Source organism: Dipteris shenzhenensis, chromosome 7, assembly GCF_047967505.1.
Source record: "Dipteris shenzhenensis isolate YYH24624 ecotype China chromosome 7, Dip_SZ_1.0, whole genome shotgun sequence".
In the NCBI taxonomy this organism is placed as follows: Eukaryota; Viridiplantae; Streptophyta; class Polypodiopsida; order Gleicheniales; family Dipteridaceae; genus Dipteris; species Dipteris shenzhenensis.
Window position 1 is genome coordinate 9297524 of NC_141602.1, and position 23891 is coordinate 9321414.

The 23891-nt window shown below is 44.5% G+C and overlaps 1 protein-coding gene across 4 annotated transcripts in view; it reads right to left on the reverse strand.

The window, feature by feature from the left end:
- Positions 1 to 3306: 3306 nt before the first annotated feature.
- Positions 3307 to 23891, reverse strand: part of LOC147899912 (ATP-dependent zinc metalloprotease FTSH 8, mitochondrial-like) — a 59791-nt gene continuing 39206 nt past the window's right edge. For 3 of the 4 annotated variants that reach the window (XM_087376987.1, XM_087376990.1, XM_087376989.1), the window contains one exon: positions 3308 to 4487. In XM_087376987.1, coding sequence (XP_087233113.1) covers positions 4002 to 4487 — 486 coding nt within the window. In that variant the 3' untranslated portion in view covers positions 3308 to 4001. Of the gene's footprint in view, positions 4488 to 23891 lie in introns of all 4 variants that reach the window. The other variant, XM_087376988.1, reaches the window with a different exon arrangement.

Sequence of the window (23891 nt, forward strand, 5' to 3'; positions counted from 1 at the left end):
AAATTCTTGTTCCTACTCAATTGCTATTTTTCCGTGTATTCCCTTGGGCATTCTCTCGAGGTCTTTCGTGTTGTCAGTGTGAAGATTTACAAGACAACCCCTTCAGTAATGTTGGAAATCGACCCCATCGAAGAGTACAAAAAGATCTTCCAGGCACTAGACAGGGCTAAGAGCTTTTGCAAAAGACTCGAAGAACAGAAGCAGGAAGGTGCACTTCCTAACAGTCTGAAGTTGAAACCACCACGACTCTCAGTGCCAGATGATGTAGCCCAGACCGCGATACAACAGTCTTTGACAGCCTTATGGAATGAGTACAGGATGAAATGCCATGATGCGCTTATCGAAGCCCAAAAACTCAGAGTCTCTAATTTAGAGAAGAAGCTTATGTACTACCCTCAGACTTTTGAGGCTAGCCTTCATGAAATTTTGGCTTTGATGACTGATCTCAACCTACTTGACACACCACAGATCCTTTGGGAAAATACTACCAAGGAATGGCATAATCAGTTGGTTCGAGATTTTAGAAATGCCATCAACAATTTCAGGATTACCAGCCTTCTCAACAGTAAGATGAAACAGAATGCCTTCGCCAAGCGTAGAGAGGTACAGGATCACGCAATGGGAGAAGCTGAAAACTTGCCCAGAGAGGAATCTATTGCCAAGCTGGTGAGGCAACAAGTTCAAAAGCAAGTGCAGGCACAAGTCAAAGAAATACAGAAATCTATAGCAAAGAGTACATGCAAAGGAAACAAGAAAAAGAATCCCCTAGCCTGTGGAAAACCAAAAAATCGAGGAAATGGACAAAACAGGAAGGGAAACGGTCAGGGCAATTGTTCTCAATCCAAAAAGGGAAACCAGCAAGGAAACCAACGGGGAAACCGGTAAGGAAACTCGCAAGGAAACCGACAGGGAAACTTGCAAGGAAACTGATAGGGAAACCAGCAAGGAAACCGATAGCAGCAGGGGAACAAAGCTCGACAGAAGCCTTTCACCCCCTCAAATGCACAGCCTTCCTCGTCACAAAAAAACTAGAATGCCCAGAAATCTGGTTCAGGAAGACAACAGAAACGACCAGGTGCACGAAGCAGGTCTGCTCCTCAACCATCGCGATTAAACCAAGGGATTTTGTGGGGAATCTCAGAGTCAAAGTGGAGGTGTTCACAAAGCCATGTCTAGGTTGGGCCGACAAGCATGCCATAGTTCTTATTGGACCAAGGTCACTAGATAGTAAGGCACAGTGGCAATTTGAGGGAGCGAGTAGAATGTTTGTGTTAAATTGATACAAGTAGGAATAAAATCAAATAAAAATTTTGTTTGGGTCATATGCTTAGGCTACCCCTAGATGGATTGGAAGGAGACTGACTAAAGGTTCAACTCATCTATTCAAGCATTGGTGGGTGAAGCTTCTAAGTGGATCTTAGGGTATTGTTGGAGTTATGCGCAAGCTTGGTAAGCTAGGAGGCGAGGCTTGGGAGACAAGGAAGTGGGAGTGAGTACTCTTATCTTAGCTCATGAGTGTACTAAGATCATTGTTTTGGGAGGCACCATTCGAGTCACGGTGCTTTGGTATTTCTATTGCAATAATTTAAAGAATGCTCCTAGGGGGTCATTGCTTCCATTTCTAGAGTTCTAACACCACTTTAGATTTCTCCTCCTGTTTGGTCATCAAGGCATCAAGCTCCTTATTGACTATCTCCAAGGCACTAGGCATGTTGTGTTCTAAACTATTAGATAAGGCCATGCTCCTTGAGCTTCTTGTTTTGATGTCCGCGTCATCATCAATATTCATCCACATCTTTCATGAGCTTGTGAGGGATTCTCTAGTCCAATCGACTTTGTGGGGAAACTGCATTTTAGCTCTACTTGGGTTACTAGCAATCTCTTATTGGGATACTATAGTTAATCGATTTTTTAAGGTTGTCTTGAACTACTTTTATGCAAGAAGGCAATGGATATAGAATGCACAGCTAGAAATCTTGGAAATATAGAGTTTTGCTAGTTCCTCCACTACAGTGCAATGATGGGTATTTTATAAGCCAAGCCCTTACGTGAAGTTGATTCATGGCTTGCCAAGATTAGATAACACTCATCATTTTCCTTGACCCCCACCAAGAAATGCTTTTTGGAAAAATGTAGCCCTCAAGGACAAGTAGCGGGCTCATATGGGTATGTTGCTCTTTTATTCAAATATGCTAATTCCTAGTCCAAATATGTTTTACTTACACATTCATTGACATTCCCTTTTTTAACTTCAAAAATGTGGCTCCAAACAAGACACTAAGATGCAATCAAGCCATACCATGGTACCTTGAAGGTGCAATTCTTGTAAGATAAATTGGCTTATCTATGGATTAAGCTTTGTTGCTTAATATACATTTGGTCCATGGGTGCCCATGTGTATGATCCTTTCATCAAAGAGCTTCTTCAATTACTACATGTGAATTCAAGATTGAAATCCTCCCATGCTTCGAGTTCGTATGAATCTACAAGCATAAGGATCTTATGGCAACAACATTCACTAATAATTGGACCATAGAGGGCATGGCCCAACGTGTGGCTCATTTTCCTAAAAAGGTTTTAATGGTCATATGGGGCTGCTAAAGAAGTTACACATTCTAGCAAAGTAGATGTTTTATCGAAGTCATATATGGCCCGTAAAGTGTCCAATGCTAACTCTATTCGGATGCATTATAGTATGTGTGCACAAAGTATCTGCTCTCTATAGGTGAGACAACGCACCGTCATCAATTAAGATCAGTGATAAGGGGACTTCTTCCTTGTATGAAACCTAGGTGGTGTAATTCTTTTATGTATCGATGAACAATGAGACTCTACTTATACACTCCACCTGCTTGCCACAATGGAAATAATAAACTTTTGAAGCTAATGCCAACACAAAATATGTGCTGCTTACATCAACATCAAATGCTAACTCCTAGCCAACAAATAACACCAAACAACATCCTTAGGGAATAAAGAGTATTGTATATGGGTCAAGCTTAAGAGGACTCTTCAAAGAGAGAAATTACTCCACGGACCTAAACAATTCTTGCAATAACAGTGTATTGCCTCAGCACAAGTAAAACTCTAGGTTGAAGAGTACATGCCATTGATAAAAAATGTGATAAAATGTTGATTTCTGCTTTCCATTTGGCATTACCACTTGCCCATTCAATCTCACAATCTAAGGCATGCACATTGTCATACGCTTGAATAAAATGCTGTTCTTAGTTCAAGTGTAGCATTGCCATTTTGTGATTTAATCTCAACCCTTTCTTATTACCTAACAACATAAGTGGAACACATTATTTTGAATTGAGAATGTCCAATGTATTTTCAAAGCGGTATCAAAGAGTGTAGAATTAGTTTGCTAATAAATATAAGCAAGATCTCAAGCTTACAATAATTCCATCACTAGCAGGTTGAAACCTTCCTCAACTGTACATTCAAACGTCGTCCCCCAAAAAACCAGCTTAAAATATGGTGTACCACTGAAAAAGAGCTTGTTGGACTACACCATTTTGATGGCAGATGCATCACAAAAAACTCATTCATGCACATGAAATGCTTCTGTCAAAGAGGCCAAGTTACCAACGCGTAAGGATATTGACAGAGGATGCTCCAAGGAAGCGTCTGCAACCATCTCCACCAACCTCTCCAAGAGGCCTCTGTTTTTGGTCCTCCAATGATACTGCATGCATATTCTTTCACGGTTGCCTTGTAAGCGAGAATACGTTCACTATCTTTACTTCCATGCTCCCGCATTTCGATAATACAAGGATAAGAACACTTGACAAGGATCTCTTCTTGCAGGTACATTTGCACGCACACCTCCTCTGTTTGCCCTCGTGGCACATGTGCAGAGCACAAGTTGTGGAAGAGCTCACCAAACAGCCGCAGTTTAGCAAAGACTGGATTTGACCATAGCATTCGCATGAAAAGTACTTCACAAAAGTGGCAGTATCTTACAACTTTTCAAAAGGAGTTTTAAATGTGGACCATCAGGAAATGGCAGGGGTGCCTTCTGCAGGTGTTGACTGGGACCCATCCTCTTGCTTGTTCTCTTCTTTAAGAACCTCAGCTTCTGGTGAGCCTTCTGATTGGAAGCCCAGCTTGAACTTGTCATAATTGCTTGGTTCACTGCTTTTAAATGGTCTCTCACCTAGAATCTTGATTAAATCATCTTGGTGAAGAACCTCTTTTTCTAGAAGCTTCTGTGCAAGTTCTTCCACACCGGCTCGATGCTTCTTCACAAGCTCTAGAGTGCGGTTGTAAGCTTTCTCAACCCATTCTCGCACTTCCTTGTCAATTGTTTCCGCAGTTCCACTGCTGTAAGGCTTTGTTGTTTCGAATGCATCCTCTCTCTGGGGAAAGGACAGGAGGCCAACCTTTTCACTGAAACCATACACTGCAACTTGTTGGTAAGTCATCTTCGTTACTTTCTCAAGGTCATTTTGTGCACCTGTTGAAATCTTTCCCAATAACACCTGTACACAGTCAAAACCTTAGAAGTCTTTCTACCAGCCTTCAAAAATAATCAAACAAGAAATGTTTTAGCCATAGACTGAATTCACAGGTGAAAGTGAAATGACTACTCGCAGTATAACTTCAGAAGATCAAAAGGAAATGAAATCCTACTACATCACACAAAAAACATTTCACCTAGAATGGAACTACACCCCAAATATGTGACTATAAAATCTAGTTAGCGTTTTCAAGGGCAATATTTTATATGGAAAGAAGAAACACACAAGAAGAAGAGAAAAAAAATATGAATAAATTTCCACCAACCATGACTTCCAAAACATATGTTAGTTGAATTCAGGACAAGAATTGCAGAATAAATAACAAGACAAAACATATGCAGTGGCAGCCACTGGTACATATTAAGGGGGCTTGGACTTTACAAGATTGATGCAGGGCATACAGTACAACATGCATTGGTTGGCTCAGTTCCTTCCACGAGTGCACTTTGGTATCCTATATTTTGCCATGTTAACTATAGATAACATAATAGGCCAGTCAAGATGCTGCTATCTATTACACTTTGGCTAAGATATACGGGTTGGTACTAGAGAAGGAGATCAGCAGCCACACAAAGGGTCACGGGCAGCGGGCACTTGGGCAGGCACGATTTTGGAGACAGCACTACACCCTGGATCACATTTTCACCCTGAGGTCTATTATTGAGGAGGTGAAGTCAAGGCATCAAAAGGTCTACACTTGCTTCGTCGACTTCCATAAGGCATTTGATACTGTCCCACGCTCTCACTTGATCAGGAGGTTACAGGAGCTTCAGCTCCCAGAGATCATGATTTGGGGGTTCATGAGTCTATATGAGTCTGTCAGAGGGAGGGTACGCGCCCAAGAGGCCTATCAGATTGGGTTGAGAGCACTATCGGAGTAAAGCAAGGCTGCCCCCTATCACTGACTCTTTTCGGGCTCTATATCGACAAGATCACTTCTTTTGTCGATCGACTAGGTGGAGAGGGTTCGCTCCTGGCTGACTTGATGGTGCAAATATTGATGTACGCCAATGACATAGTCCTCATATCATCCTCAGAAGAGGGACTGCAGAAACATCTAGAGGCTCTGTAGATGTTCTGCAAGGAGAGAGACATGACAGTTAACCTTGGGAAGACCAAGGTTATGATCTTCAACACCTTGCGAGCAGTGTCCGTCACCATAGTTTCACATACCGTGGCAAGCTTGTGGAGATAGTGTAGTCTTACACATATTTGGGGATAGTGTTCATTGGACCAGGTTTCACGATGATCCATGCGAGTATGGCACAACTAACACGAGGACGGGGTGCTCTGGCTCGACTAGAGGCGATGCTTCCAAGCACACTTCCAGGACCCCCCGACGAAGGGTTGGCTCTTTGACACGCTGGTGAGACCGACTGCCATGTACGCAAGAGTGATATTTCAGCGACTGAGTGGAAGAGATATGAGAGGCTACAGGTGACCATGGGATCCAGGATGATTCGGAGTAAACCCTCAATCCCCCATTAGATTATACAGGCAGAGTTCGCCATGGCCCCTCGCCAGGTTGATGCCTTCTTTCAGACGGTGACATTCCTCCAGAGAGTTTGGGCCTTATCCCAATGGAGACTACCGCAGCTAGCATTAGAGTCCTCCAGGCGACTACAAGAGAGTGGTGTTGACATGGCATGGTACGCACGGATATCCACGTGGTTTGGTAGTCACGACATTCAGATGAACAGACTTCCCCCCTTTTAGTCTGGACGCACCAACCGAGATGATCCCACAAGATGAGGTCAGCCGTATCATACGGTTGGACCTCCTCCAGCTCCATACATCTAGGGCTTGGGGGGGAGAGGAGTTTTGCACCAAGATCCAGTTCTACCATGATCACTTTCTGAGGATCTCAGAGCACAGTCTTGCCATCAGACCTCAGTATCATACGGTTGGACCTCCTCCAGCTCCATACATCTAGGGCTTGGGGGGGAGAGGAGTTTTGCACCAAGATCCAGTTCTATCCAGTTCTACCATGATCACTTTCTGAGGATCTCAGAGCACAGTCTTGCCATCAGACCTCAGTATCTCGAGGACAGGAGAGTCTCACATGCACTCACGATCACCATTGGTCAGCTACGAGTCTAATCACATCAACTGCGGATTGAGACAGGGAGAGCTGTAGGCATACCTAGAGAGCAGAGGACTTGCACACTATGCCAGATGGTAAAGATCGAGACGGAGGAGCATTTTCTATGTGTCTACCCACTCTACTATGAGATCCGGGGACGATATATCTGCCTCTTTCAAGAGGGACATGGCTTTGGTCCACTCACACGGCTGATACATTTTCACGATCAGGTCTTGTTGGGGGTAAAGGCACATTGCCAACCCTTAATTAAAGAATTAAAGATAGGACACCTATGACTGTCTTAAGACAGTCATAGGGTAAACCTAATCCTAATAAAACATAAGTGAGTTTGTGGTGTGGCTCACTCTCACTTCACACCCGCACTAGAGTGTCACTCTCTGACTCTCTCTCACTCTCACTCTCTTGCTCCCTTCCACTTCTCTTCCCCCTCTCACAACTGGTATCAGAGCCTATCAAGCCCTCTCTCCCCCTCTCAACTGCCTACCTCATCCGTATCGTACGGATGTACGGACAGATCCGTACGGCCGTACGTCGTCCGTACGGCCGTACGGACCAGGGCGCAGAGCCGTACGGCGGCGCGTTTTCGAGGGGAATACGAGTGAAGGCGCGGTCGCGGGCTGCAGGACTTCTGCGCGGCGCATTTCGCGGGTCACCTCCAAGGGCATCGCATTTCGTACGGCAGATCTAAGGCGGCGCATTTCTCGTAGGCCTGCAGGCTTTTGTTGCGGGCGTGGGCGTCGTCAAGCTGCTGCAGTACAGCAACATAGCTGCTGTGTTTTTTTGCAGCCGTTCATACATCAGCTGTACGGACAGTCCGTACAGCCGTACGGACTGCCGTACAACTTTGTACGGGAGCCTTGGCAACCTGCAGGTACAGTACGGTTGGCGTCGACAGCAGGGTACAGAAGTACAGCATTTCTTTTTTTGCTGCAAAAATCTCAATTTTTTTTTGGGGGGAAGTGTGCACCGATAGTACACAGGTACTCTGCAGGGACAAAAGTACAGCAGGTACTTTGCAGGTACTGAAAAGTACAGCACATTTTCTGATTGGAAGAGGAATATTCCTGAAGCATTCTAGCAGTATACTGTGCATTTGTTGAGGTACATCAGGTACTCTCGTGTCACTCACGCTTGAGGTGACTTGTGCCACAGTGGTGGTGTTTGTGCAGTTACTTGTCATTCAGGAAGGTCAGATGCTTGTTTTGCAGAAGCTTCTATGCATTTACTGAGTGCAATTCTCAGTTTTGGGTGACCATTTCAAAGGGCTTTTGCCTGGATGTGTTTGCAGTATATGCCTTGAGGCAGTGTGTAGCCAGGGAGCACACATCTGCTTTATTTTCGCAGTGCATTTGGTGACATTTGTTGCAGGTCACATTCTTTGTACGCACTTTGAAAATCTCAGTTGAGCCACGCTTGGTCAGGGCGCATCGAGTTTACTCGGTCCCTAACTGCCCATCGTTGACAGTGCTCAAAAGATTTTCTTCTTGGTGTCTGTACTTTGTGATTTGTGTTGTTACTGAGTACACAGGGGCAGTCTATGCATTGCACATTGTCATGTACAAGTGTCAGAGAGTTTTCATATTGCTTGCTACCTCAGTGTTGAGGTGTCCTCCACTTGATTCAGTTGTCAGATCAAGGGGCTTTTGCCCAGACTTTGTTTGATAGCACTTGGGTTACCGACAGAGATCTTCAGATGCATTGTCTCCCCTTGGTCTAAGGGTGATTGCTTGGGATTTATCCCATTTACTGTTGCAGGTTTTGTGACAGGCTGAAGGATCATTTACTGGTTTTTTGGGTGTTAGTCAAGTGGTTTTTTTTTGCAATTTAACTCAGTGCAAGACCTCATCTGAGGTGTGAGAAGTGATCAGTACAGTCAGTACAGCAGTGTTTACAGCAGTGTTGGTGGTTTTGTCAGATGATTGTGCACTGTTAAGCACTTGTTGAGCAGCAGCAGCAGTCTGAAATTACTGTTTTTATGCCTCTCTGAGCTCAGAACAGTTTGTCAGAAGGTACAGTAGTTGCAGGGACATTTACTGTTTTGCTGCAGATTTTACTGACAGTAAAAAACAGCACCATTGAGAGTGCTTCTGGCGCTAGAATAGAGCAGGCCTTTTCTGAGAAATCAGAACCTTTATTCAGCCTTTTTCACTTCCAGGGAGTCAGGTACTTTCCTCATCTGATATGGCATCAGGAGGAGGTGATTCTTCAATTCTGAACATAAAGAAACTGGAAGGAGCACATAACTATGCATTATGGGCAGAACAGTGCTTGAATGTACTTCTGTTAAAGAAGATTGCTAAGCCCATAAGGGTGAAGGGTGTCAAGCCATCTGATATGGCAGCTGATGACTGGGAAGAGCTTGATTTGTCCGCGAGGGCAGCAATCATGCTCACTATTTCAGACACTCTTGTGTTCAATGTACAAGCTGAAAAGACCTCTTATGGTCTATGGCAAAGACTAGAAGAATTATATGCCCAAAAGAGCTCAGCCAGTAAGGTTTATTGGCTGAAGAAGCTGGTTGGTCTTCGCATGAAGGAAGGTACAGCTATGACCTCACACTTGAGTGAGTTCAATGCTATCTTTACACAGCTGATTGCACAGGGGTTGAACCTTGATGAGGAGTTCAAGGCTACTTTCTTGCTATGTACCCTCCCCGAGAGTTGGGACACTTTCAAGACCACCCTGTCAAACTCGAATGCCACTCTTATTTATGCTGATGTAGAGAGCTCTCTCCTTATGGAGGAGATGAGCAGGAAGAATAATGTGGGCAGCAAGTCTTCAAATGCTTTGCAGGTACAGGACAGAGGCAGGACTCAGCAGAAGGGGAGATCTGCTAGTAAGTCCAAATCCCGCAGTCAGTCCCGTGGCAAAAAGGACATTGAATGCTTTAATTGTGGCAAGAAGGGACATGTGAAGTCGAAGTGCTTCAAGTTCATACGGGATCAGAAAGCCAAGAAGGCTGAAACAAAGGATGCAGGAAATGCAAGCAAAGGCAAAGGCAAGGCCAAGGCAGATGACTTGGATGCAGTGAATGTTGCAGCAGAGGACAGTGACAGTGACATACATGATGTTTTATGCTCTTCTGCTGTAATAGCACATGCTTTGGTTATTGATGGCCATGACATGCACACCTGGCTCTTGGATTCAGGTGCCTCTTTTCATGTTACTCCTCATAGGGAGTGGTTTACTTCCTACTCAGGTACTCATGGAGTTGTTCATCTTGGGAACAACTATGCATGTCAGATTGCAGGGATTGGCAGTATACAGATAGTATTTCCTGATGGACAGTCATTTATGCTTGATGGTGTTCGCCATGTGCCGCAAATCAAGAAAAATCTGATTAGCACTGGCTTATTAGATGACAGTGGTTACCACACCACATTTGGGGATTCCAAATGGGTGATTACTGATGGCCAGACTATAGTGGCTGAGGGTTTTAAGAGTGATACCTTGTACCCTCTTTATGTTTCCAGTGTGGGTAATCATGTTGTTGCCATAACCGAGCTGCCAAAGGTTTCATTGTGGCATAGCCGGTTGGGACACATGTCTGTTAAAGGAATGCAAGAACTGTCACGTTTGGGTTATCTGCCGCCTCTCTTTTTCAGATTTGCCTACTTGTGATCATTGTATTTTTGGCAAGCATTCTGTGACTCCTCATAAGAGGAGATCTCCCCAGAATAGAGCACCACTTGATCTAGTGCACACTGATTTGTGTGAGATGCCACAGTTATCACTAGGGGGTGCAAAATATTTTATTACTTTCATTGATGATGCCACACGTAAGGTGTGGGTCTATTTCTTGAAGCATAAGGGAGATGCCCTAGATGCTTTCAAGAGGTTTGTCGCTCAGGTTGAGAATCGAACAGGTCGTAGGCTGAAATGCCTCAGATCCGATAATGGGGGTGAGTATGTGTCACATGCTTTTGTGCAGTTTTGCCAAGCTAAGGGCATCAAACAGGAACTCACAGCCCCTCATAATGCATCTCAAAATGGTGCAAGTGAGCGGATGAATCGAACTATTTAGGAGAAGGTTCGATGTATGTTGTCTTATGCTGCATTACCCCATGGCTTTTGGGCAGAAGCCGTGCAAACAGCAGTTCACATTATTAACAGGTCACCAAATAAGGCTTTGGAGTTGAAAGTGCCAGAGGAGGTGTGGTCTGGCAAGCCTCCCTCATATAAGCACTTATGTGTATTTGGCTGCGAGTGCTTTGCTCATGTACGCAAAGATCTACGCACCAAACTGGATCCAAAGTCTATCAGATGCATCTTTATGGGTTATGGTGACGAAGGTGAAATGGGGTACAGGTTATGGGATCCCGTTAAACGGAAGATTATACGCAGCAATGATGTCATCTTTAAAGAAGATAGTGTACACAAGGAACCCGTGCAACCTGTGGAATACAGGAGGGTTATTTATGATGATGTTGGACAGCAAAGAATGCCTATTTATATGCAGCAGCAGCCTGCTGCAGATCACCCTGTTCAAGAGGGTATACAGGCTGAAAATCAGCCAGATAATTTTGCCAATGATGCACCACTGGATGTGCCAACAGATGGGGCTGTAGAACAGCCAGATATGGTGGTACAGCCACCCGTCATGCATGAAGAACAGGCTGGACAGCAGCCTAATCCGGAACATTTTGTGAGGAGGAGCACCCGTGCACAACGGCCTCATGCCAGGTTTGTTCCAGGAGCCAATAATGTGGCTGATTTTATCATGCTGACTGATTGTGGTGAGCCTTCCAGCTTCAAGGAAGCTATGGGAAGAACAGAGAAAAAGAAGTGGGAGAAAGCCATGCAGTCAGAAATGGACTCCCTACTTCAGAATGATACATGGGACTTGGTGCAGCTACCTGTAGGCAGAAAGGTTTTGCCATGCAAGTGGGTTTACAAAGTCAAAGTGGATTCAAATGCTTTACCTCGGTATAAGGCCAGATTGGTTGCCAAGGGATTTAAGCAGGAGAAGGGCATTGACTTTGATGAGATTTTTTCCCCTGTAGTCAAGATGACTACTTTGAGAGCAGTGTTAGCTCTTGTTGCTCATGATGACATGGATTTATGTCAGATAGATGTGAAGACAGCTTTTCTTCACGGAGATCTTCATGATGAGATCTATATGAGTCAGCCAGAGGGATATGCTGTTAAAGGGAAAGAACAGCTTGTGTGTAAGCTCAAGAGGAGCTTGTATGGACTCAAGCAGGCGCCAAGGGAATGGTACAAGAAGTTTGATGCCTTCATGCAGTCCCAAGGGTATCATCGGTGTGAGACCGATCATTGCTTGTACACCAAACGGGCAAAGGATGGCAGTTTGATGCTACTCATTCTATATGTGGATGACATGCTTATTGCCAGTAAATCTCAGCATGAGATTAGTGCTTTGAAGAAACAACTGCATAAGTCTTTTGACATGAAAGACTTGGGTGATGCAAATCATATTCTTGGCATGCGTATTACTCGTGACAGGTCCAAGGGACTTTTGTTTCTGTCACAGAAAGAGTACATTGACAAAGTACTGCAGAGGTTTAAAATGGAGGGGGGGAAGTCCATTAGTACCCCGTTGCCTCCACATTTAAAACTCAGCAGTAAGGACAGCCCCAGATCAGATGATGATAAGGCTGAAATGGCCAAGGTTCTGTATGCATCTGCAGTTGGATCTTTGATGTATGCCATGGTTGCCACTCGTCCGGATATTGCTTTTGCGGTGGGAGTCATCAGCAGGTATATGGCAAATCCAGGCAAGCGGCATTGGGAAGCAGTGAAAGGTGTCTTGAGGTATCTCAAAGGTACCAAAGACTTGTGCATATGCTATGGTAGGCAGGATGCATTGGTGCATGGTTTTACAGATTCAGACTATGCAGGGAATGCAGATAACCGGAAGTCTACTACCGGTTATATTTTCACATTTGCAGGAGGTGCTATATCATGGGTGTCTCGGTTGCAGAAATGCGTTGCACTGTCAACCACAGAAGCTGAATATGTTGCAGCCACTGAGGCTTGCAAGGAAGCAATATGGCTTACTCGGCTGGTGGGAGATTTGGGCATTACAGGAGATATGCCAGTTTTGCATTGTGATAGTCAAAGTGCTATCATGTTGGCAAAGAATCCGGTCTTTCATCTAAAGACCAAGCACATAGAAGTGAAATATCATTTCATCAGGGAGGTACTGGAAGACAAGCGACTTGAGCTTGTGAAAGTGCACACTGATGATAATCCTGCAGATTTGCTCACTAAGAGCTTGCCTACAGAGCGGTTTGCACATTGCCGCCACATCATGGGATTAGGATGAGACCATTCTTACCTTATGGTCTTGTATACAGTAACTGTATATTGCTGTAATTTTTATTCTTTTCTCCCCTTTAGGCACATTGGCCTTTAGGTGGGAGGTTGTTGGGGGTAAAGGCACATTGCCAACCCTTAATTAAAGAATTAAAGATAGGACACCTATGACTGTCTTAAGACAGTCATAGGGTAAACCTAATCCTAATAAAACATAAGTGAGTTTGTGGTGTGGCTCACTCTCACTTCACACCCGCACTAGAGTGTCACTCTCTGACTCTCTCTCACTCTCACTCTCTTGCTCCCTTCCACTTCTCTTCCCCCTCTCACAGGTCTGTGTTGGGCTCTACCTCCTTGAGATGCGTCAACGGAGAGACACACTAATGTGACAAGCCAAAGAGCAACATGGACTAACACCACACGTCACGTTGACAGATCACAAACTTTTGTTACAGACTTCTATGCATCTGAGTCATTTGCCGGTGTGGCTGAGGGAGAACAGCTTGATCAGATGAGAGCATCATGGATCCACAGTAGGAGTGTCCACCACGATGCTGCCAGACGAGGGACACACACTCCACATGCGACACGGAGAGAGATCAGAGCACGCACGATCGAGGTCCGGTCTATCTCAACCTTCTCAGAGGGGACCGCTAGAGATGAGGCATCACCCTTGAGGTAGCCCACCAGATCCAAAGATCGAGGAGACGACGCCCTCCCCCATGTCGCGAGACAACTCGACAGACAGATATACGAGAGCTTCTCACATCTCATCAAAGTGCCACCAGATTACCTAGATATGTGGAACCTGAGCATGTACTAGGAGTGCTAGCCCTGAGCACCTGACACTCTTCTGTTACTTTGCTACTCTAGTATTTTGTTCACTAGTTTAGCACTTTAGCTTTCAGTTTTCAGCTTTCAGCAAGGGTCTTAGTGAACCCTTTCCTTCAGCACTTAGTGGCTTGTATGAGGTACCTTTTGGATTTGCACTTTGTCTCATAAGCCCGTGAGGCCTCTTCCAGACGTTAATACCTCTCTCTCTCTCTCTCTCTCTCTCTCTCTCTCTCCCTCTCTCTCTCTCTCTCTCTCTCTCTCTCTCTCTCTCTGTGTGTATGCTTTCGCGCATTTCATCATTCTCACATGGTATCAGACTTTAGGTCCGGCCAAGGACCAAAAGAGGCCAGGGATTGATGCGATCCCAAGAGGGGCATTGTGACATTTCATCTACTGCTGCGACTTGGCCTGTCCCTTCCCTGATCTACTTCAGCACCCTTCCTTTGGCTGTGAACCAGTCCCTACAGTTCGATCTAAGGCGATAGGGAGCTGCTAGGATCCGTTTGGATATCTCGCGGCCAAGTGGCATCACTCCCATCCTATTGGAGCTGTTTTGAGAAGCTCTAGCCCACGCCATCAGCAGGAGCAGGTCCAGAGCGTTGATTGGCAAGGAGGTCCACATCGGCTGGACTGTTTGCACATGGAGTGGGCAATGAAAGGGGTAAGCAGCGGGGTATCGTTCCCACCCATCCTTATTGCATCACGCATGGATGAAACCATCGCATGTGACTTGACCAAAATCAAATAGATCTGGTACAGGCAGTTTCTTTTGTCAGGATTGTAAGAAGAGGTGTTGAGGAAGTAGTACTTCCAGACAGATCAAGCTTCTGTGGCTCCCCCGTGCACGAATGACAAGGACAAGTTGAACGGAGCAAATTACGCTCATTGGAACTACAGCTCAAGATTTGGTTCATTCATAAGGGATTATGGGCGCTTGTTCACGGGTCGAGAAGAAGCCTGAGCGTCCTTCCAATCCCAAGAAGAAACCTGAGAAGAAACCTGCGCGTCCTTCAGGGGCTTATTCAAGGGTTGAGAATAAACTTGAATCCCAAGAAGAAACCTGCGCGTCCTTCAACGGCTTGTTCAAGGGTTGAGAATAAACTTGAGCGTCCTTCCAATCCCAAGAAGTGGATGCAGGATCCGGAGGATGAATTTGAGGAAGAGCTTTGTCACGGGGGCATGAAATTCAAAGTACTTTAATGTACTACAAGACCGTGACAACTTTGGTTTTAAAAGTCCAAGCGTGGGCTTAATAATATGTAATTAAACGCGGCATGGTGCCTAGCACATAAGCGTAAGTAATCCCTAGGCCCAAAGGCATTCCAAGGAATTAAAAAAGTGGTTGTTGGGAAATGATGATGTGGCATTTTCAATGGGCCCCGTAGAGGGCCATGTACCTTCAGTGGCCCCCCTAGAGTTCCACGTGGCTCTAGTGCCTTCTACATGCTCCTTTGTCATTCCTGGACCTTCCTGGGCCTTCTAAACTTCACATGTGTGGTTTTCTCTCTCATCTTCTCCCTTTGTTGAGATTTTGGACTGGTTTTTCAGCCTCCTTCAGCTGAATTCCGTTTTTCTTCATAACTCCTCACCCGTTTGGATTCCTCGACTTCCGTTTCGCCCGATGGCTTCCCCTCTGCCTCCCCTTCGTAGTGATATGCTTTTCCCTCCGTGTGTTTGGTAGAACGGGCAGAGCTGAGCACTTCTTTTGCTAGTCGAATTTGCAAAAGTGGCTTTTTCTGGACCCTTTTTCTTCTACCGCCTCCTGAGCCTCTCCTCTTGCAAAGCTACAACTTTCTGTTGAATTTCGAGTGGTCCCACGCGCTGGTTGACTGGTTTTTCTCAGTTTTGGAGGACTTTCCCGCGATGAAACTTCTCCAAAACCTTCTCAATGCATTCCTCTCTGAAGCACGCTTCTTTTGAGCCCAAGAACTCCCACTTCTTCGTAACAGAAGTGCTTCTTTTCGCATTTTTCAGTGGAATTCTTGCTGGTCGGCTCTTGTAAATGCTCTTTCTTCATGCCTTTACACTCCTCTTTGGCTGAGAATGCAATTGGGCATTGGCTACTATGTCCTCTTGGCGATTGAGGACTTGGTTCGAGTTTTCAGGGCTTGGTGAGTTGTGATTTTGCTACTGCAATTTCTTTTTGCCATAAGCTATTGGTTGGCCTCATGTGCCGCCTCTTTCTTGGCTCACAGGTGCCCAGGCAGTGCTACATGAGTCATTCTTTGGTTGGGTACTTTGCTAATTTTATTTTGGAGCTTTGAAAAGCTTTGTGAATGCCATCTAGAAACCACTCAAAGAGAGTGCAGCTCGGGTGTAGTGTGATTGCATCTGGACAGCCAATGGAATTGCACTCGGAAAAGAGAATGCCTTTGGGTTGAGCCTAGGGGTTAAGTGCACTTATGTGATGGTGTTATATGCTTGAAAGCCTTGCGAAGGCTTAGTGAATTGGGGCTGCGTGCTCAGTTGCAGGGAAGGTCTCCCAGATGCAACTTGTAATCATTTCACTGTGAAATATAAAGAAATACCGAAAGGGGCGCCACGGTGTTTGGGGCCAATCGGGTGCACTTGTCTATGTCTGTTGAGCAGGGGCATTCTAGCCTCCATCCATTTTTCAGTGGTTTTGTTTGTGAACAAATGGGTAAATGCCAAATGGTGATCATGCAATGGTTAATGGTTGTGATATATGCTTTGTGAGCTGTAAATAAGTGCTGAAGTGATTAAAGGTTTAGTTCCACTGCCCTCTGAGTGATTAGAGGCCGGTTTCATTGGTTCCATTGCCGGGATACCACACACTCTTTCTCAAGAGGTGGGCCTCGGTAGTTTGGTGGAAGGATATCTTTGCTGCACTTTTTGATAACTGAATATTACAATCATAAACATGGTGAGTACCCATGAGCAAGAGAGCTCCACAACTCCTCAAAGGAGAAGGCAGGAAAGCCTTAATGATCCAGCTAGTGTACAGCTGCAGGGAGCACAACAAATGCCTTTTGAGCAAGCCACACATGAAGCTACAACTGAGCTCAACGGTAATACTAGTTCTAGCAGTGAGTCAGATGATGCTACTATGTTGAATGCACAGCTTGCAAGTGCAGTGACTGCTTTGACTTAGCTGGCTCAAAATTTGGCTCAGATTGTGCAAACAAATGCCAAGAAGAAGAAGAAATCAAGAAAGCACAAGCATGGAAAGAGTGAGTACACACATGCATCAGCTTCTCATGGCGGACCGCACACTCATGCATCAGTTTCCCATGAGGGACAGCCATCAAAAATGACTCAGAAAGTGACTTTCAAGAGAGAGGAATCGCCCAAAAGAGCACTTGAGAAAGAGGTACAAAAAGTACATCCAGTGCAACAGTATGAGCAGCCAGCACAAGGCCTTGGTTTGGGTATTTCTACTCCTCAAAATAATAATGTGCAGTCCATAAATGTGGCTCAACCACCTCAGCCATATTTGAGGCAGCAACCTGAATATTTTGGTACAGATTCTATCTTTGATGCTATGTTGATTTCACCGCCAATTGGGCATAGAAAACAAGCTATGTATGACAATGTGGGAATGCAGCCAGGCATGCAAGCCACAGCATATGCTCCCATGCCTAATGTTCAGCCAAGCATGGCTCTCCCTAGTGAAGGGAATGCTGCAAATATACAGCCATCTTTGGCACAGCCAATATCAAATGTATATAAAGAATTTAAGGATGGTGGTTCTCATGTCAAGTTTGATACATATAATGGAGTACAGGACAGGTACAAAGCCCTCACATTCCTTCAACAGTTTGATGCTGCATTTCTTGGGGGTTTGTTTACAGAAGCATCCAAGATGAGGAAGGTTGCCACATTTTTGAAAGGCAATGCACTTAAGTGGTACACCAACCTTATGCTTCGTGGAGATGCACCCGCTACTTGGCTGGAATTTAAGCAAGTGTTCTCTTCTACTTGGCTTACTCCAACTTTTGAAGTTGAAGTACTTTCACACTGGCATGACTTGTCATACAAACTTTGCAAGAATCTTGATGATTACACCCAGAGATTTTGGGATGTTTTGCTGCCATTGAGCTCTTACAGGCATGTTTCTTTGAAAGAGTAAATAGAGAGGTACTGTTGTGGATTGCCTAGTGAGCTACGTGATTATTGCATCAAAACCAAGGTGGGTTCTATGACTCAATTAATTGAGAATGCAAGGACAGCATATGCATGGATGCAGGAGAAGAATTTGGGCTTTATGGACAGCAAGAAAGAAGACAACAAACGGGCTGCCAAACACCAGGATAAGGACATCAAATCTGAAAATAAAAATTATGGCAAACGACCGTTTCAAAAGGGAGGAAAAGCCCAATTCAAAGCTGGTCAAAGGCGTGGACAGCCTAATAAACAGCCCCGTACCAAGTTATCTGATGAAGAGAAAAAGTCACTCATGGAGCAAAACAAATGTTTTATATGCAAAGAAGAAGGACACCGCTCTTATGATTGCCCATTCAAGAAAAGAGACAGGTCAGATGATGATAAGAATGGTGATAAACAGGCTGATCGGAAGGGCAAAAAGCCTAAACCTTCTGCAGGACTTCTTCCAGATGTGATTGGGAGTTTGCCACATGCACATGATGAAGAGGAAATGAGAAAGACTGAGATGTGCAGAGCATGTGGAAAAATCAGAAATCAGAATTGTTTGTTTTTCTTTGATTCTGGGGCAAAGGCAAATTTCATAACTCCTGATATGGCAGGAAGGCTTGGCATCGAGCCTGAGGAAATGGGGCCATCCGGCATGTGTGATATGGCCAACCCTAAACTCAACACACCTGTCACTCCTATCATTGGCAAGTTGAGGATGCATATCCAGGGATATCAAGATGCAGAGGACTTCTACATTATGCCTTTGCCAGAGTGTGATGCTTTGCTTGGGATGCCTTGGATGTATAGGGTGGGGGCTGATGTGCAAATGAGAAACAAGAAGATTTCTTTAACTCATAGAGGCAAAAATCATGTACTTGATGTTAAGTTGAAAGGGGAGTCCATCCCTGTAGTTTCAGCTTCTTGTATTTCCAATGTAATAAAGCATCATATTTCAGCGTACTTGATTTTTGTCAAAGAGGACAGCCAACCAGTTGAGGAAGGCTCTACTCTTTCTGCTTTAGATAGAGAAAGGGCTGCTTTTATTTCAGATTTTCAGGATTGTTTCTCAGATGCACTTCCTCAAGAATTACCTCCCAAGAGGCCCGAGGATCATCAAATTGATATAATTCCAAGAAGCTCACCGCCTAATATACCTCCCTATCGTGTCAATAAGGTACAACAGGAAGAGATAATGTCACAAGTGAAGGAACTCTTGGAAAAGGAATTAATACAGCCAAGTAATTCTCCTTACTGTTCCCCTGTGTTGCTTGTGCAAAAGAAGGATGGCAGTTGGAGAATGTGTATTGATTATAGGGCTTTGAATAAAGTCACAATTAAGAACCATTTTCCAATTCCACGCATTGATGATATATTGGATCGGTTGGAAGGTTCCTCAATGTTCAGTCGTATTGACCTTAAAAGTGGATACCATCAGATAAGGATACGGCCTGAAGATGTCTACAAGACTGCCTTCCGCACTTCATTTGGCTTATATGAGTTCCTTGTGATGCCTTTTGGTTTGACTAATGCACCTGCCACTTTCAATAGAATGATGGACAGAATTTTTAGAGCACACCAAAAGTTTGTGGGCACTTTCTTCGATGACATCATTGTGTTCTCTAAAAATGAGCAGGAGCACAGGAAACACCTCACTATTGTGTTTCAAGAGTTGAAAAGACACAAGCTATTAATAAACACCAAGAAAAGTGAGTCCTTTATGCATGAGATTCATTTTCTCGGTCATATAGTGTCAAAGGATGAAGTCAAGATGGATCCTGCAAAAGTTGAGGCCATAAGGAGTTGGCCAATTTTGAAAAATCTGCATGAAGTCAGAAGCTTTCTTGGGTTGTGTTCATACTATCGGAGGTTTATAAAGTACTTTGCAGAAATTGCTTCTCCCTTGCATGCTTTACAAAAGAAAGCTGTACCGTTTCGGTGGGGACCAAAGGAAAATGCAGCTTTTGAAGAGCTGAAGCAAAAATTGTGTTCTGAACCCGTTATTATCTTGCCAGATCTTGCAAAACCCTTCGCTGTAACTTGTGATGCATGTGGGAACAGCATAGGAGGCACTTTGATGCAGGATGGCAGAGTGGTTGCATATGAGAGTAGAGTTCTCAAAGATGCTGAATTGTACTTGCAGACATACGAGAAGGAAATGTTAGCAGTGATACATGCTTTGACCACATGGAAACATTACCTTCTTGGAGCTGATTTTTATGTGCAAACTGATCATCAATCACTTAGATATTTTCTCACGCAAAGAAAATTATCTGAAAAGCACATGAGATGGGCTAACTTCCTCTCAATGTTTCATTTTCAAATTGTACATGTGCCGGGTAACAAAAATGTTGTGGCTGATGCACTTTCCAGGAAACCACAGCCTGAAGCAGTCTCCAAGAAACCCAATGTTTCAGCAGTGAGCATTGCTTACAACAATGTGTTAGATATGATGAAAGATCAGTATGTTAATGATGCTGATTTTTCAACTATTTATGAACAGCTTTCTGATGGTCAAAGGCATGATCACTATATGTTGAAAGAGGGTTTCATTTTGATGCATGGACGACTCTGTGTCACTGATCAGATGCGACAAAAAGTCATAATGGAAAGTCATGCTCCTCCATATGCAGGACATAGGGGAATTACAGCAACAATTACAGCAGTGGAGCAATACTTTTATTGGCCATTTTTTAGGAAAGATGTGGAAGAATATGTGAGAACATGCATGGTTTGCCAGAAAGTAAAGTTTGACAGGCAGAAGGCACCTGGGTTGTTACACCCTTTGCCAATTCCCGATAGACCATGGCAAAGCATAGCTATGGATTTTGTGTTTGATCTTCCACGTACTCCTACTGGACATGATGGATTGTGGACAATAATTTGCAGGTTTAGCAAACAAGCCCACTTTGTGCCAGTAAGAAAGAAAATTCCAGCAGATCAAATGGCCAAATTGTTTTTGCAGCATGTCTTCAAGTATCATGGGATGCCTGAATCCATAATCAGTGAGAGAGATTCGAGGATGACCAGCCTCTTTTGGAGAGGACTGTTTGAAAATATGGGCACTACGCTGAATTTTTCGTCATCTTTTCACCCTCAGTCTGATGGACAATCGGAGCAGGAAAACTCTTCCATCTTGGATATGTTTAAATGCTATGTCTCAGACCACAAAAGCAAATGGGAGCATTATTTGCCTTTGCTGGAATATGCTTACAATAATACGGTGCACACATCCACAGGTAAAGCACCTTTTGAAATAGTGGAAGGTGCCAGGAAGATACCTCCCATTTTGCATACAAAAGAGAAAATCTTCCAAGCTGATCGTTTTGTGGAAAGCCTTGAAGAGGCTTACAAGAAGATCAAATATGCCTTGCAAAGAAGTCAAGACAAGCAGAAAAGAGCAACAGATAAGCACCGCAGGGAATTGGTATTCACAGAAGGTGATTGGGTTTTGCTGCGTTTTCAGAAGGCAAGGCTGAAAAATAAGAAAGGCAAGGAAAGGTTGTACACAAAGCTGAACATGCGTTACTATGGTCCTTTCCAGGTTTCTGAAAAGATAAACGAGGTAGCTTACAGGCTGAAGTTGCCTCCGCATTGGAAGATACATAATGCCTTTCATGTGAGCTTATTAAAGCAATATTATGGAGATATTCCCGAGGATGTACCTGATGAGGTGCAGCCTGAAGTGGAAGAACAGGATGAACTTCTGGTCCCAGAGCAGATTCTGGCACACAGAGATAGAAAGCTCAAGGGTAAAGTTATCCGTCGCTACTTGGTAAAATTTCAAAATTACCCATCACTTGATGCGAAATGGATGGAGGAAGGTGAACTGGCAGATTCACCTGGGATATTGCAGCTTTACCTTGATGCTTTCCAATTAGAGCCGACTACGGTCCGGGCTCCTACAGGTAGTTCAGCAGAGCGAGCGTCTGGAGCATTACCTGATGTTCGAGAGAGGGGTAGCACCTCCACTCCCTCAGTACAGACGGGCTCACTGTGATTTCATGAGGTCGCTTGATGACACTATATGTTTCATCCGAGATACTGAGCTGACAGTATTTCTGCTGTGAGACTTCATGATATTGATGCATCTTGATTATTGATCGCCGAGGATCACATAGATTTTGAGCGGTATATATGGACGGATGCATGCCTCTCCTAGCCATATTTTCACTGTCTCTCTATACTATAGCTACGGCTTTCTTGTATACTCTTTTATGCTATATTTCATGCTCGCTCCTGTGTTTTGGGGCAGCAAACTGTGGTTTGCTGTTTCAAGAGAGGGGTATGTCACGGGGGCGTGAAATTCAAAGTACTTTAATGTACTACAAGACCGTGACAACTTTGGTTTTAAAAGTCCAAGCGTGGGCTTAATAATGTGTAATTAAACGCGGCATGGTGCCTAGCACATAAGCGTAATTAATCCCTAGGCCCAAAGGCATTCCAAGGAATTAAAAGAGTGGTTGTTGGGAAACGATGATGTGGCATTTTTAATGGGCCCCCTAGAGGACCATGTACCTTCAGTGGCCCCCCTAGAGTTCAAGGTGGCTCTAGTGCCTTCTACATGCTCCTTTGTCATTCCTGGACCTTCCTGGGCCTTCTAAACTTCACATGTGTGGTTTTCTCTCTCATCTTCTCCCTTTGTTGAGATTTTGGACTGGTTTTTCAGCCTCCTTCAGCTGAATTCCGTTTTTCTTCATAACTCCTCACCCGTTTGGATTCCTCGACTTCCGTTTCGCCCGATGGCTTCCCCTCTGCCTCCCCTTCGTAGTGATATGCTTTTCCCTCCGTGCGTTTGGTAGAACGGGTAGAGCTGAGCACTTCTTTTGCTGGTCGAATTTGCAAAAGTGGCTTTTTCTGGACCTTTTTTCTTCTACCGCCTCCTGGGCCTCTCCTCTTGCAAAGCTACAACTTTCTGTTGAATTTCGAGTGGTCCCACGCGCTGGTTGACTGGTTTTTCTCAGTTTTGGAGGACTTTCCCGCGATGAAACTTCTCCAAAACCTTCTCAATGCATTCCTCTCTGAAGCACGCTTCTTTTGAGCCCAAGAACTCCCACTTCTTCGCGACAGAAGTGCTTCTTTTCGCATTTTTCAGTGGAATTCTTGCTGGTCGGCTCTTGTAAATGCTCTTTCTTCATGCCTTTGCACTCCTCTTTGGCTGAGAATGCAATTGGGCATTGGCTACTATGTCCTCTTGGCGATTGAGGACTTGGTTCGAGTTTTCAGGGCTTGGTGAGTTGTGATTTTGCTACTGCAATTTCTTTTTGCCATAAGCTATTGGTTGGCCTCGTGTGCCGCCTCTTTCTTGGCTCACAGGTGCCCAGGCAGTGCTACATGAGTCATTCTTTGGTTGGGTACTTTGCTGATTTTATTTTGGAGCTTTGAAAAGCTTTGTGAATGCCATCTGGAAACCACTCAAAGAGAGTGCAGCTGGGGTGTAGTGTGATTGCATCTGGACAGCCAATGGAATTGCACTCGGAAAAGAGAATGCCTTTGGGTTGAGCTTCACCTCCTCCTTGAGATGTGTAGAATGAAGTTCAATAGTCTTGGTCGATGCAAACAGTGGTGGCTGCCTGCCCTTCCAAACAAACCTCTTCCAGGGGATTTTGAGCAATTGCTTCCCACTGTTCAGATTCTATCTCCTCAGTCTTGGCACCTCATATCGTCCTTCCATTAGCTGAAGCAATTAGTTATCCCTTACCTGAGTCAATAATTGTGTATTCAACCAAAACTGAGCTGCAGGGGGCAATGAGAGAAACAAGAGCAATCCGTAGCCACTCGAGGTTCAAGAGATTTAACGCTAAATGTCCAATCCGTATGAAACTATGTGAGCTGCAAATAATCTGCATGGGCTAAGTTGAATTGCAGGATTAAGAGAAATAAAGGCTCAATGGGAGCTTAGTTGATTTGGAAGACAATCGTCCTGCTGCTGCTATCCTTTCCTTGCAGCTCATAAACTATCTGCCTCTGCCCTTAGCAACTCCACTTTTGTGGCGAGACCTTGTCAACTGGACCTTTCATGAGATTGAAAGCCTCTA